Source organism: Suillus subalutaceus (assembly GCF_016647625.1).
Source record: "Suillus subalutaceus strain FC151 chromosome Unknown DFJ58scaffold_1, whole genome shotgun sequence".
In the NCBI taxonomy this organism is placed as follows: domain Eukaryota; kingdom Fungi; phylum Basidiomycota; class Agaricomycetes; order Boletales; family Suillaceae; genus Suillus; species Suillus subalutaceus.
In genome coordinates this window covers 490,567-503,900 of record NW_024540250.1, presented here as the reverse complement: position 1 = coordinate 503,900, position 13,334 = coordinate 490,567, and the positions used below count along the sequence as shown (strand labels likewise).

The window sequence follows — 13,334 nt, the reverse complement described above, 5'->3', positions numbered from 1 at the left end:
GAGCGAAATTATATAAATTATTAAATAACTACATCTATTATAACATTGTCCTGACTCCCGAGTGGATCGGTCTCAGCCAGTCTGCTGTCATTGTGTTGCTATTGGGTCAAGGTTCTGCCTATTGTGCGTAGTGTCCACCATAGAACTTAGACCCGTTGGACAACAATCAAGGATTCGAAAAAAAAGGGTCTGTCTATGTAGTGACAGGAGACCGGTCTCAGCCTGTCGCCATTGTGTTACCTATTGTAACAGCGAAGAGCCAACGAAGTGAGTGGTTACCCAGAACTAGACCTCGCATTACTACACCAAACCTCCCAGCCAAATTAACCGCTTGACGCCATATTCCATTTTGGCATAGATACTGGTCATCTTCTGAGCTTCAGTGAGACTGCTCTCGAAATGAGTATCGTGTGATAAAAGTATTCTCAGCGTGTTACCCACCTGACTACATCGCGATCCATGACAAGCAGGGGAATTCCCTGCGTCTTCACAAGCTCGCTTGATGCCGTCTACCATCATGTCAACGACTTGTTTGCAAGTAGTCGCTCCTGCGAGGTCATCCGCAGGCTCTGCATATCCAATGCTGGATCCACTTCTAACTCGAGCAGGGTCCACCGGGAGCGCTTTGAAAGCCGCAAAACAGAATTTGGTCGCACCAGCCGCGTTCTCCGAAACTTTAGACATGATCCCCGACAGGTTGGCGGTCTTCATTGGCTCGCGACGTGGTAGCATTGGCTTGAACTGACTGGAACTACTGACCGAGACCGCTGGCGGTGGCCTCGTCGGGGCGTCTTCCGGACAATTTCTGATTGAATAACTCGTCATCCGCATACTGATTTTATCGCTGGAATGCCAGTAAACCGAAAAGCCAACATTCTGCACGGGATCCCTGCTCGCCTCTTCCAGAGGAGATATGATATAAGCGCCTGTTTGACAGTTTAGCTACTTGACCCGTCAACAAAAACCAATATGACCTTTCTCAAGTCGTGCGATCGCACCCAGAGGGATGCAGATATACATTTTAGCTTTCTCCAAGCTATAGTCATAGCTCTTCGGGGAAGTCAGATGTTGCTGTAAGCCAATAATGCGTCATTGGACGACGTACGACAATGTACAGAGCGCGGGCACTCTAGTTCATGTTCAGAATAATGCTGAACAGATCCATGGCTTATGCTCACTAAGAGTAACACCTTCTCCTCGAATCGATCGTCGAATTTGACATTTAATTGCTCCGGGCTAAAGATCGTCCACCCAGATATCAAAGTTTCGCCCTCAGACAATACGCGAGCGACAGAAGTTGCTATAGCTTCTGCTCTGATCTTTGACAGGCGAATGAGTTCTCTAGGGTCGGTCGACTGTAGCTTGATGAGAAATTCTTCGAAAACAGAGAGAGTCCTGTAGCCAAGCATTAAGTCGATGACAGCTTGGCAAAACCAGTCGCTGAAGGTTGCGCTGTACATTCTAGCGAGGGAGTTTACACCATCGTTGAGCATACCCCCCAAGTCTCGCTTCCCAGTTCTGACTTATCAATTTAATAGTAAAAAGATGCAAGGAAGTATTAGCTGACCTAGTAAAATCGCCCTACCGACAGACAGTCAGCTCATTCAGGTTAGGTTTTAGAAGTGAATTAAATACTTACCTTCAAGGCAGATGTGCCAGCACTTCGAGGGAGGACTAAGGTAAGAGCAAGCTTTCTGACAGGTCGTTCTACACTTACTATGCACGACTGATTGCGTCACCGTTGTTGGCCCAGACTGTGCAATTCTCCATAATTCCGTTATCAAAAAGAACAACGACCACTGACCATCATTAAAGATAACCTCCACTCCCGACTTCCCGCTTTGGGGAGGACTCAGAAGACCTACAGCCTCAAGCTGCATGTTCATCACATGCCTTGCAAAGGCAGACTGTGGCTGATGTGAGAAATGGAGACAGCAGCGGGACCTCCGGCTCACTTGGACAACGTTAGTGCGGTCCAGGCAGTCAATGCAATTAACCCTGAATACACCCTTCTGTTTTGATAGGAGCATGTTGTTCGAAACCCAGAAGAACCTAAATTATTGAGTTCACAATATCGAACAAAGTCAGATGACAGAATATTCATACCCTTGGCTTTCAAACACACGTTCGAGTTGATTGATGAGCTTGGAAATGTTTTCGTATCTACTAATGATCAGGAACGCATTGTCCGTAGACAGATGACACTGACTTCATCCCCTTTGTTTCGCGATGGAAATCGAATTCGCAGTATCTGTAACAACATTCAAGTCCTGTCATCAGAGTTCATCATTATGAACTTACCGAACATCCTTAGCATCCAGTTTAGTTGCATATTCACGATATGCATTAGTGATCATTCCCTCCTTCCCATGTTGTTCTGCAAGATTGACAATGGTCTAAGGAAAGGTGAATGGCCTGATCATATTAGACATTGATTGTGAGCCCTACGTGTAGACCGTACACAGGGACAGCACGACGAAAATGGCGTTTGATAGCATCCAAATTCTGTGCAGGGGTTCTTTCGGGTGCAAGGACAGGAGGTGGCTTCATACTGTAACCTGATTGCGTCCAAAATAGCGGAACTTGGATTGGGTCACGCAATGCATCGCGTATTCATCAGACAACTGCTTACTTGATCCTCGAATTTGCACATAGCTAAAAATGTTGCTTATTCCGTTCCTCTGAGGAGACTCAAACTCGGCGGAATAGTACAAGCTGAGCTGCTCACCTGAACTCTCATAATAACTTCCGTTTCCACAAAATTAGCTACATGAGCTTCGTCGTCCACACCCCTACGCTGATATCGCAAACCGGCCCTATCTCTGGAGCGTCGTGAGATAACAATGTAATCAACGGGCCCCGCTGAATCATCTTGCATGGCGGAGGTATCTTTGGGTATATCAAACGAAGAGATCTGAATGTATCCTTGCATTATTGGTGTCACGTAAGAGTGAAGCTGAGGATCCGATCGATCATTTAATGCTAAACGAATGTTTGATTAAATGCACTTACACCAGCGTCCATAAATGGCTTGGATAACCATTCATTCCACCAAAAGTGACGGTCAACCCGTCTCCACAATGGCAACATCACAGATGGCTCGAAGAGAGCGTCCACTTTGTCGTCCAATGGGTTAACAGTCGTGCGTTTCGGAAGAGCATCCAGTTCTGAAAGTAGCTTGTTTTGAGCATGCAGCTTGGTGAATTGCTCATGTTTGTGTTGCAAAGATCTTGTGATGTCTGAGGAAAGTAATGACTTACATGTCTGGCGGGCTATGATGCGTGCACTCACCGAAATGTAGAGCAAAGTACATGTCGCCTTTCGTGAATTCTCTGAGACATCTGCGTAAAATGCGTTGCTCGAGCTCAGAGTTACGCTCCTCTGAGCTCTCCGGTGGTGGCGCAGTTGCAGCTATGATGGAACTGATCACCTTGTCAGGTACTCCCTCAGCATCGTGTATTATGGAATCAAACAATTCTCGTTCATCGAGAAGAGACTCCTCTACGTCTGCTCCTTCGGATACGCTTGATGCGCGCTTCGATAGACGGCTCCAGAATGACATGCGATTTGCAATCGTCGATACGGGAGAATGGGTCATCGATACATCGGAAGCAGGAGTCGAAGCACCGGATGATACAGGTGAGGCAGGTCGATCAGCGCTGTTAATGGGGAATTTTACTTGATCGCGTGGGGTCAGGATCTTCACTTCCTCCTCGTCTGCAAATTTCACCTGAGGCCCCCCCGAGGTCCCTTCATCAAGGAACTGGAGATCGTCTACACTGCTCACAAGAAGCGAGGGTCTGTTTACGGACGTGTTACGAGATGCCATGCGTGAAAGGATCGATTTGGCACGGTCCTTCACAAGGGGTATTGATACAACGCTTTTCACGCCATAAATCAAGTGTGAGGCATCAAACACTGAACCTCGTGTGAGTCTTACTGTGTTCGAAGACTAGAGGTCGCTCACATTGCCCGACGTCAGATCGGGACGTTATGACCAAGAGGTATGAGGCTGGCCGGAGAGTATTCAGTCTTGATTTCACCACGAATGAGCAGAGGACGAAATCTTGTTACCATTGAACAAGGTCATTAAACCCACGATTCCATAGATGACCACGCTCTCTTTCCAATCAACAGAAGGGCTTCCACCATCGCTGGGCAGCTCTGCTATGTTTGCCGTCTTGCCCCATGAAACGCGGACATATGACGCGGGATAAGGTGGTCCTGCGCGATGCGGACGCATGAGCAGACCATCCTCTGATGCGAGTAGCGCAATGTGCTCGTGAGGATTGAGGTGTGGGACTGGAGGAACGACATAAGTTCGGTTGCAGACCTAGGAGTCAGTGGACGCAGGGCGTGCTGGCCGTACGACCAGCCATTGGCAGCTCGGCGGGAGTAGAAGTTTTGACAGAGCTCGTCGCATTCTTGGATGATTTGGAGAACAGACGTTTCATGATTGCACAAGTTTTCTGTCGTGTACGCCGTTGTTATACTTAAGGACTACGTCAGGTCCACCTGACTCGGTGACCGTGGCTACCGTGACTATATCGACCCACCCTTCTAAATTTGAGTCGTTACGTTGTAAAGCCTAAGGTACATGGAGTTGTAGCCCAGTTAGCCAAATTAGAAGTCACAACACAAGAAGTCGACAAGTACATATTGTTAGATTGGAAATTGATTCCAGGCCTCACCTCGTGCGAATTTAAAGGTACGCTATGACGCTTGGAAGGTGGAGACACTGCGTTCGACTTTTACTACTACGGATACACATCTATACAGTAAAGCATCACGCCTGTGCTGCCGTTTCAGGAGGGTTGGCTGAACTGCGTCCTTCTACGCGCAAGTCATAACCGTAACCATGACCAGGTGAGCCGGCAACGTTTCCTGGCCCATCGTAGTGCAGCTTCGTGATATCATAATTTCCTGAGCATGAAGGTAAATCATAGTGAACACAAAGAAATGACTTGCAACGTACCAATGAACTTCCAGCCATCCTCCTTCACGTGATAGAGGTTGCAAGTGTTACCTGAGAACGCATCTCGGTGCCCAGCGGCATAGATACTTCGCCGTCCTAATTCTTGTGCTTCCTCGTCCGTAAGATCCCACCGATACCCCTGATCCAAGACACCATAGGCAAACGTGCTTCCCGAACCCACTGAGAACAAATCGCCTTTTAACCGCGTGCCATCAGAGTCAACGTAGAATACTGCTGGACCCTTCAGCATGAATCAGTTGTGGGTTTTCCATATGTTTACACTGGCACTAACGGTCTTGTCCCAGCCACAGATCATCGTACCCTAAAAACTGTTAACGGACTTGGCGAGAGACATAGCATATGAAGACTGACCATGCTCAAACCCATTCCTTTATAACTATACACGAGGTTGCTCAAGTACTTGCTAGCAGCTGATACTGATATCCGTTCTCGGTTTCTGAGTTCATGCAATCGACAATGCATGCCAAGGTATGTTTCCCAGTACTGACAATCAGCTGAAGAGGATGCGTCAAAGCCAATAAACACAGAAGGTCAATTTCATACCAGCACCGCCAGCCATTGTACCCAACAAGTAAGGGTTGATCTCAATAACCTTCTTGACTGTTCCAGATGCTAAAGATCGTGTTAGTGAAGCAACAATGCTGCCTGATATATACACACCAACGTAGCTTCCAGCGGTAGCACGCGAGTCGACAGCCACAATTACGCCGCCTTGGAATCTAAATGCAAGCGTGGTTGTTCCGTGCTGGATTTTGATTCTGCATGACGGGTCTGCATGATCATCGGTGTGTAACCTCAAGAATGCGGCAGGCTGCGAGAATTTTTAATTGTGCTGAGGACAATAATAGTAGACCCACGTCTGGAACAGATGGGACAACGAAGCCTGGCACTCCCTTTGCCAAGGTGCCGAAGCCAGCCTGAGAACCCCACGTTGCATCCGAGAAATCATTGTCCTCATCGATCGCTGATTTAGAAAGACCTCCTGCGCTTGACCCCGAATAACGCTGTAAGATGGAGTTCATGGTAGTTGGATATGAGATGTAATAGCGTAGCTGACGCGGCTTACGACCGTGACGCGTCCAAATGATGGATTCTGTGTACTTCTGTTTGGCAAAGCCTTCTGAAAGCAATACAACCAAACTCATTTCCAACTAAAGACTAGTTTGTACTTCCACTGTTCCAGCCAATTTCCAGCTTCCAGGCTTGTCACCTTGAGTAACCAGGTTTCACAAATGGTATGACATCCATGCACTGTTCGTTCTAAATTCCTTTCGATATCTCCACGAGTGCCTTTCGCAAGTCGTCCTTCAGATCCTAAAGATGCGAACGTTCAACCAAAAAAAAACCCAGTAAATTACGCTGAGACTCACTGCTACATCTTCTACACCAATGCTCAGGCGTACGAGAAGGGGATTTTCCTTCGGATCCGCCCTGATGCGGTGCTCTACCAAAGACTCAACACCACCAAGACTGGTCGCCGGCTGAGGTACATCAGTCATCAACGCACTCACTTCCTAGTGGAAGTGCCTTACCACAAAATACTCCAGTGAGTGCGGAAGTTTCTCTGCATACTCTTCTTTTGAAAGCTTTCATTCGAATGAGGAAAGAATCATGCATTGTGCGCGCGTTTACGCACCAAGATCGAGAAACAGGCATTGAATCCACCTTCCATTTGTACCGAAGGGTTAAACCCATTAGCATCAGTCTCCTGAAGGCTAGAGTGCCAAACTTTGGTGATCACCCCACCAGGAATACCATCGTACTCCTGGCCCTCTGGAACAACGGCCCTGCTAAGCCATTGTGCGATTTCCGTGCCACTTGCCGATTGCCTTGGGATGCGCAGATGCATCGTTCGAAGGGACCGTAATAAAAGCCAAGATTCCAGGGACCCCATCATATTTCCCATGTATACACGATCGTGCCAGAGCTGACAAAAATGGGCTTCAGTTGGTTTGGGAATTTTATGTACAAGTACCTGTTCACGTTCAGCCTCTGTCTTGACGATAATAATTCCACAGAGCAAATCTGAGTGGCCTCCAAAGTACTTGGTTCCTGTGACGACAGGTCAAGATGTTATCATGTCGTGCTTGGGATGAAATTACTATACCGGAGTGAAATACACAGTCTGCCCCCCATTTGAATGGGTACTGAAGAGGCGGAGGACCAAAGGTCGAATCTATCAATAACTTCCCTCCGACAGCATGAATCTCAGTGATGACACATGAGCGCCCCCCCGCTGATAATTCGTGTTCTTTTGAAAACATACCTTGTCCGCAGTAATATTTGATGTTTCTGACAGGGATTCAAATTATCGATTTTTTCAAATCAAAACAGCTCGAAGACTTGCCTCGATTCGCCGGTAGGGTTTAAGGGGCTCTCAACCCAGCAGAGATCTCCCTCTTGGAATTCGTCGTCTAAGCCAATCATTGGGGTATCAGCAAACCTCCCTTTGATATAAGTGGATATGGCGCCGTGACAGCCCATGTATCCTCCGGAAATCGCAATGCGTTTGGGTTTGAAGTGGACAAGAGCCTATCAGGCCATAGGGTCACTTTGATCAACCACCTGCATGTTGCATCAACATGTTACGCCAACTCACAGAAAATGCAGCAGCCAATCCTGATGCATAGGTGATTGCATGTCCTTGCTACGCAAATAAGGCATGCTCCGATCATTCTTGTAATGAAACCTACATTAACTTTGTTCAAGATTTGTTCCACCCTCGACGTGACATCTTGCGAATAGCGGGAATAGATATGTTTCTCGGGATTCATCGCTCCAAGCCCCTCGGGGTCGCCATGAGGCACAGCTCGGAATGCTACATAGATAATGAATTGCTATCCTAGCAAGTAGCGGCGAACTCACTCGTGGTGACAGAGATAGAAGGAGCTACTTCGCTTCCTGGTCCGTGATCACCATGAACGAGTTGTGTACCGCTGAGTTGGCATGCTGGGCTTTGGGGACTCATGCTGTTTACCTAGTAGTAATGAGATGTCCGTGAGCAAATTTCTGACGATAAGATGATAGCATATATATGAGTGTAGGTAAATGACTCACTCTGAGACAGGCATTAGGTCAAGTGTCATTAATATTCCGACAGGGGCGGGCCGGAGGCTGATAGTAGTAATGCGATCTAGGTCAGGGATACATTCCTTTACGACAACACTAGTATGTCGAACTACTACTAGTGATGTGTTGGTTTGCACACGAGAGGCGTGTCGCACTGCGCTGTGTTCACAAATTTTCCAACAAGTTCTTTCGACGCCTGGCATATTCTGCCACACGATACATCAACCCTACCCAATCCTGCACCCCATTCTTCCCGACGTCTCTCAACCACTCACTCGAATCCCCCGAATTCTCCAAATCTTCCCATCCCGACCTCAATTCCGTTTTCAGATCGTATAGTCCTTTCTCCCAGTCTGTGACTTTGATAAGCGGTAGTCCCAGACCCCATGCCCTGCGCAAATTGATACAACGCGTCTCGATAATTCCATTGGTCTTCCCTGTCGAATCGGAACCAGGCTTTGGCGATGTCTAGAGGTGTTGAAGCACCAGCGTGCCTAATCTTGTCAGCGCGAGTGATGATATCGACAGTTTCTGTGACAGGATCTAGAGATGAAGGGTCGGAAAACACTCGCATAATCGCATACGCTTGAGCCTCCATGAGTGGGAACGGCGCGACCCTTATGAGGAGGCCCATGAAGGCGATGGACGAGATAGGATATTGAGCTTGAAGCGGGAATAAATGCTTTGCAAGGGGAAACACGTGGTAGGTTGAGTTGAAAAGCTCGCCGGGAGGTAATGGAGGGAAGTCCGGTGGTATGTTCTTGTTGATCATGGATGCTCCCTCCAAGAAGGGGAAATGCATATGGTATCCGGTTGCCAGAATACAATGGTCGATATTATCTTCCGTCGTGCCATCGTCAAAAACTACTTGTCCGTTAGCCTTGAGTTCGATAAGCCGACCTCTCTGGATAAGGTTTCCAGCGTCGTTCGCCGGTGTGTCAGGGGCAGCGACAGAATGAACAACAACTGAGGAAACTGTGCGCATCGAAGCAACGATGTCCTGACCGCTGGGTCCACCTCCAACAACGAGTATTTTATCCCCCAGAAAATCAGGTTTTCTATACCATGCAGAGTGAGAAGCTCTACCATTCTCCATCCAATCTGCCAACCCTGGCACTTCTGGTATGCGGGGTAAGTGATAATGTCCATTTGCGACGATCAAGTGGTCATATGCAAAGTGTCCGCCATTCGAAAGGGTTACTGTCCACTGCGTTGACTCCCATCGTGCATCTAATACCGTGGTGTCGAACTTGATGAGGGACATAAGATTAAAGTATGCAGCATACGACTCGAGATACGTTTGCACTACATGTGCTGACGGAAACAAAGGAGTTTCTGGCGGAAAGGAATAGCTGGTATAGGCCATTGTAGGATGAGGCAAATTCGTGGTCAATGAATCGTAAAGAGGCGTCATGGGAGCATTGTAGGGGTCAGCAACCGGCGGGGCAGGTAGCCTGGACGGGATGATAGTGCTCAGCAACTGTTCACATTTTTGAGCAGCGTGAACTTACCATACTCCCCCAACCTTTTCCCGGGTCTCATACGCGATGACCGACCATTTCCCTGACTTGAAGAAAGCGGACTCTGATATGACTTTTAGAGCAGCAAGACCTCCGGGTCCCGCTCCAATGATACATATCCGCTTTTCACACTGCGAATCGTGTCGCAGCAAGTGTGCGGGAACACCTTAAACAGAAGCGATTAAGCACTAAACAAATTTGAGAGCTAAGGAGCGAAGTACTTGGCAGTATTTCCATGGACAGCAGATACGGCAGTTATAGAGATCAAGACGGCCGGTAATCACATAAAGTGAGCACAATCGGTATCAAGATATGGGAGTGAAATATATAAAAAGAACACAGAAACTTACCGCACGGCTCCGAGCTCATTCTGGTTATTCGGAAGGCCGCGCTGTGGCACGACAAGCAACTTGAAGTATTTAGTATGACTGTTGTGGAATCTGCGGGAGCCGTCCGAGTCGGTTGGAGATTGGGAGTAGTTAGTAGATTGATTGTTGGGAAATTTGTGGGAGGAGACTCGCGAGGAAGGTAGACTATAGCCAGTGCCAGACTCGGCCGCCGGAATTGGTGAAGTTCACCAGGACCATCACCCAGCCTCACGTTGAACCCAATATCAATTCCACCACATAACATGTTGAATATCACCGGGGAGTGGTTATAACAACAGATCATCTAACAACCTAGTGAATATGATACGGGCCCCGCAGGCAATTTTTTTTACGATGCTAAAAACATTTTTTGCCAAATTCACCATCTCGCAAATATAGCATGTCCTGCGGCACATAGTAGCTTAATAGTTCAGTCGGTACTACTAGTTTTATATACTGTTGCTCCCACCAACATCAACGGTGAATCCCAAGCTTGCAGTTCGATTTACTACTTGAGTAATCAAACCAACGTCATTGGACTCTAACGTGGTTTGTGCCCGCTATGACTATCCCACCCCTCAGCTGCCTTGAGCTCCCACTTCATCTCCGTCTGAATCATACGAGTCGTCATCAAATCGACTCCGTTTATTGTTTCCAGTGTCCGCAGTTGCTACGGAAGGATATACGCACTAATTTAAACAATTTTGTGAGGCTGCTTGTGGGCTGAGTATCTTGCATAACACCTTGAAGCTTGAAGTCTAGATCAACATGCGAGCACGGCCCCTGAACTTGTGCATAGGAAGAAACGCAAGGTATTCGGGCGCTACGGAGATCGTGATATAGTACACGAGGCGTGAGATGGACTGAGGTTACGGTATTCAAATATTCAAACTTGGGGTCGTTCGCGTTGACCAAAAAAGCTTGCACGTGATGTCTAGTCAAGTCGAAGAGATGATGACTGACTCACGGTAATTGATCAACCTGATGTCCGCAGTCTACATTGGGTGGGGGTGATTCAGGGCGTGCGCTTGGAATCGATCGATCAAGAGTCAGGCCTAGTCATGGGGCTGCGAGATGAGAGATGAGAGAAAAGTGTTAACTTGGATTACCGTCCGACGGCGGAGGCTGGTTGTGGGAATGGTATACATCCGGCGATCATGATTTGTGGCACTGACGTCGACGCTGCACTCGGAGGTCAGCGAAATTCCTAAGCGCGATTTGAAGGTACAAGTTAGCTCTAAGTGCGACTCACAACTGCAAGTTTAAGCGTGAAAGTACACGGTGATAAAAACCATTGACAGATTTGGCAGTTATTTTCGACCGGTGAATATAACTAACAGGTGGCTATCATAACTATGCATAGTATGTACATGTCAATCAGGTGAATACAATGAGACTCTTGAAACAGGTGATCCACCGGTCACTTAACTAATTACCCATTCACCAGTTTGGTCAGACATTCGAGGCACTATAGGACATTTTGCGGCCTCAATGGCACGCGACCGATAATACAGACCGATCCATGACAGATGCGCAAGTAGAAATCTGAAAGATACTGATGACTCAAGAGGAACATAGAGCTCGAAGATCTCTTGGAAGCTGGAGCAAGAAATATTAAGCAGAGGTGCCCCTTGTGTGCTCGCTTTCACCATTGACTGTACAGAATTTCTTCCGAGGCATTCCTTGGACGGAAGCACATGTGATTTATATAGATCTGCCATCTTTGCATCATTCACGGCCAGCGAGGCCGGGAAGCAGAAGAGTCAGATCCGTAATGTGAACATTGCCAGTTGAGATTTGATGTTCTCATTGTGAAGATAACTACAGACACATGACTGTCGCTTTATTTCGGTATATTCTCCCGGGCTTGCTGCCGGATTCTTCGCCTACGAATGGTCAGCCGGTGTTCCAGATGTCTTGCGATAACTTACTCATAGGCAACCTTGTCGTTTCTTTGGGAGAGATAAACCGTGATATTCCCATGCTATATAGACCGGTGAAAAAATACGTACTTGAACATGGTGTAGGCGTCGCTTTGCGCCGGATCGTTTACGTTTGGATCATCCAAAAGATCCTGGATGCCTAGGAGAATCTAATAGCATGGAAATCAGATTTGATAGCATGGATACTAATACTCTACGGACTTGTTTTATGGTAATTGCTGGTTTCCACGACTTTTCTTCGTCAAGGATGGAAAGACAGACGGTTCCTGACGGATAGACATTTGGATGAAAGAGAGGAGGCGTAAATTTACCTGTACACCATATACTCATATTTAAGCGAATGTCAGGTTCGGTTGTACGTACACTTCGGTGGTTTAGACGGATAATCTACACGTTACAATTAGTCAGTGGCGGCAATCCAGAAATACAAAGGGTGAATCACCTTCAGGGAAGGTCATGGTAAGCTTGAATAGACCACCTTCCCAAGGCGTCTGCGGGAGTAGTGATGAGTAAATGGCGCGCATGTTGTGATTCAGACTTACACCAGCCTTTCCAGGAATACCCACTTCCCACTCCATGAGGTTCATGGAGCCATCTGCAGCTTTCACTGGCTTCGCATAGAATCCCTAAATATCGAGGGGAATATTTCAATTGAGCAAGTGGCGCAAGATAATGAGTACAAATGAAAGCGCTTCATTCAAACGCACAGAAGAAGCGGGGGACTTACGAAGGGATGGTCCTTTCTCCATTGCTTGCGCTCCTCGGCAAGACGTGGTCTACAGATTCCAGACATGGTAGGCGAGAATTAAGCTATGGACAACCGTCAAGGGGACAATGAGTCACAATAAACAGTTTCCCAAAGGAACACCTATGGGAAGAGCGAAAGGATTCTGAAGGGCGTGATCTGCTTAGTCATTTAGTTCTTTTAGTAATTGTGAACCTACGGTGTTCAATCAGGTTCGGTTCCAGGATCCACTAAGTCTGTAAGTAATGTTAATGTTAACCCTTGGTCCAGGCAGAAAATAACAACCCTACACACGCCGCGACAGCGCTTCTGAATGCAATCTTTAAAGACGCAAAATAGTCTAAGAGCCCGATTTCGTGACTCGGAACTTCAAGTTATGGTCGATTACGATAAGATGCTGAAAGTTCAATCGACACGTGGAATCAGCACTCTGATGTGTACATAACATAGACTGGGCGTGATCCACCCTTCGACAGCCGCAGGAGCAAATTTATTATTGGATGGCGGTCGCGCAGGCCGCAAAGAGGCATGCGTAAATTTACGAGGCACGTTGCTGGTGAGTTTTCAATAGTAGAGCATAGCTACCTGAGATAGATCATGCTAACCGGTCTAAGATTTTTAAACCATCGTAACCTTATTGCATAGCATGTGACTCCGAGTCAGGCCGAAGTACAAGGTCGTGTCCTTCAATGT

General features: G+C 47.3%; 5 protein-coding genes across 5 annotated transcripts; all 5 read right to left on the bottom strand.

The window, feature by feature from the left end:
• Window positions 1-37: 37 nt before the first annotated feature.
• DFJ58DRAFT_752584 (phosphoinositide polyphosphatase) lies at window positions 38-4,645 on the bottom strand. The gene is made up of 20 exons (XM_041387850.1): window positions 4,370-4,645; window positions 4,075-4,302; window positions 3,968-4,012; window positions 3,292-3,918; window positions 3,013-3,239; window positions 2,729-2,956; window positions 2,633-2,681; window positions 2,449-2,582; window positions 2,302-2,396; window positions 2,210-2,251; window positions 2,107-2,163; window positions 1,956-2,052; window positions 1,805-1,907; window positions 1,718-1,754; window positions 1,636-1,661; window positions 1,179-1,522; window positions 1,106-1,129; window positions 975-1,050; window positions 465-926; window positions 38-377 (listed from the first exon to the last, which is right to left on the bottom strand). The coding sequence occupies exons 1-20, from the start codon at window positions 4,452-4,454 to the stop codon at window positions 301-303; spliced, it is 3,063 nt and encodes a 1,020-aa protein (XP_041251229.1). The 5' UTR covers window positions 4,455-4,645; the 3' UTR covers window positions 38-300.
• Window positions 4,646-6,081, bottom strand: DFJ58DRAFT_752581 (20S proteasome subunit). Its single transcript, XM_041387849.1, has 7 exons — window positions 5,854-6,081; window positions 5,657-5,807; window positions 5,540-5,608; window positions 5,348-5,490; window positions 5,268-5,297; window positions 4,976-5,216; window positions 4,646-4,923 (listed from the first exon to the last, which is right to left on the bottom strand). The coding sequence occupies exons 1-7, from the start codon at window positions 6,016-6,018 to the stop codon at window positions 4,787-4,789; spliced, it is 936 nt and encodes a 311-aa protein (XP_041251228.1). The 5' UTR covers window positions 6,019-6,081; the 3' UTR covers window positions 4,646-4,786.
• On the bottom strand, window positions 6,082-7,998 carry DFJ58DRAFT_752574 (Cys/Met metabolism PLP-dependent enzyme-domain-containing protein). The gene is made up of 11 exons (XM_041387848.1): window positions 7,862-7,998; window positions 7,690-7,814; window positions 7,596-7,643; window positions 7,344-7,528; window positions 7,263-7,288; window positions 7,104-7,187; window positions 6,972-7,048; window positions 6,633-6,923; window positions 6,529-6,582; window positions 6,367-6,477; window positions 6,082-6,310 (listed from the first exon to the last, which is right to left on the bottom strand). Exons 1-11 carry the CDS (start codon window positions 7,962-7,964, stop codon window positions 6,257-6,259), a joined length of 1,158 nt encoding a protein of 385 aa, XP_041251227.1. The 5' UTR covers window positions 7,965-7,998; the 3' UTR covers window positions 6,082-6,256.
• Window positions 7,903-10,265, bottom strand: DFJ58DRAFT_752571 (uncharacterized protein). Its single transcript, XM_041387847.1, is given in 5 exon segments — window positions 7,903-7,973; window positions 8,054-8,406; window positions 8,426-9,519; window positions 9,577-9,751; window positions 9,807-10,265. 4 exon segments carry the CDS (start codon window positions 9,820-9,822, stop codon window positions 8,231-8,233), a joined length of 1,461 nt encoding a protein of 486 aa, XP_041251226.1. The 5' UTR covers window positions 9,823-10,265; the 3' UTR covers window positions 7,903-7,973; window positions 8,054-8,230.
• A 1,326-nt stretch (window positions 10,266-11,591) lies between these two features.
• Window positions 11,592-12,877, bottom strand: DFJ58DRAFT_752566 (ubiquitin-conjugating enzyme/RWD-like protein). The gene is made up of 8 exons (XM_041387846.1): window positions 12,841-12,877; window positions 12,439-12,786; window positions 12,339-12,387; window positions 12,260-12,283; window positions 12,098-12,207; window positions 11,966-12,045; window positions 11,885-11,905; window positions 11,592-11,839 (listed from the first exon to the last, which is right to left on the bottom strand). The coding sequence occupies exons 2-8, from the start codon at window positions 12,481-12,483 to the stop codon at window positions 11,797-11,799; spliced, it is 372 nt and encodes a 123-aa protein (XP_041251225.1). The 5' UTR covers window positions 12,484-12,786; window positions 12,841-12,877; the 3' UTR covers window positions 11,592-11,796.
• Between the last annotated feature and the right edge of the window lie 457 nt (window positions 12,878-13,334).

Coding starts and splice junctions, on each gene's coding strand:
- DFJ58DRAFT_752574 (XM_041387848.1), bottom strand. CDS start 7,964: ATGAGTCCCCAAAGCCCAGCATGCCAACTCAGCGGTACACAACTCGTT. Junction 7,644..7,689: donor AAATCTTGAACAAAGTTAAT/GTAGGTTTCATT, acceptor TTATTTGCGTAG/CAAGGACATGCAATCACCTA. Junction 7,529..7,595: donor GATTGGCTGCTGCATTTTCT/GTGAGTTGGCGT, acceptor ATGGCCTGATAG/GCTCTTGTCCACTTCAAACC.
- DFJ58DRAFT_752571 (XM_041387847.1), bottom strand. Junction 9,520..9,576: donor GAAAAGGTTGGGGGAGTATG/GTAAGTTCACGC, acceptor CATCCCGTCCAG/GCTACCTGCCCCGCCGGTTG.
- DFJ58DRAFT_752581 (XM_041387849.1), bottom strand. CDS start 6,018: ATGAACTCCATCTTACAGCGTTATTCGGGGTCAAGCGCAGGAGGTCTT. Junction 5,609..5,656: donor TACCGCTGGAAGCTACGTTG/GTGTGTATATAT, acceptor CACGATCTTTAG/CATCTGGAACAGTCAAGAAG. Junction 4,924..4,975: donor GGATGGCTGGAAGTTCATTG/GTACGTTGCAAG, acceptor CTTCATGCTCAG/GAAATTATGATATCACGAAG.
- DFJ58DRAFT_752584 (XM_041387850.1), bottom strand. CDS start 4,454: ATGAAACGTCTGTTCTCCAAATCATCCAAGAATGCGACGAGCTCTGTC. Junction 2,397..2,448: donor TCCCTGTGTACGGTCTACAC/GTAGGGCTCACA, acceptor ACCTTTCCTTAG/ACCATTGTCAATCTTGCAGA. Junction 1,051..1,105: donor CCCGCGCTCTGTACATTGTC/GTACGTCGTCCA, acceptor ACTTCCCCGAAG/AGCTATGACTATAGCTTGGA.
- DFJ58DRAFT_752566 (XM_041387846.1), bottom strand. CDS start 12,483: ATGAACCTCATGGAGTGGGAAGTGGGTATTCCTGGAAAGGCTGGT. Junction 12,284..12,338: donor TACCATGACCTTCCCTGAAG/GTGATTCACCCT, acceptor TGTAACGTGTAG/ATTATCCGTCTAAACCACCG. Junction 12,046..12,097: donor CAGCAATTACCATAAAACAA/GTCCGTAGAGTA, acceptor CCATGCTATTAG/ATTCTCCTAGGCATCCAGGA.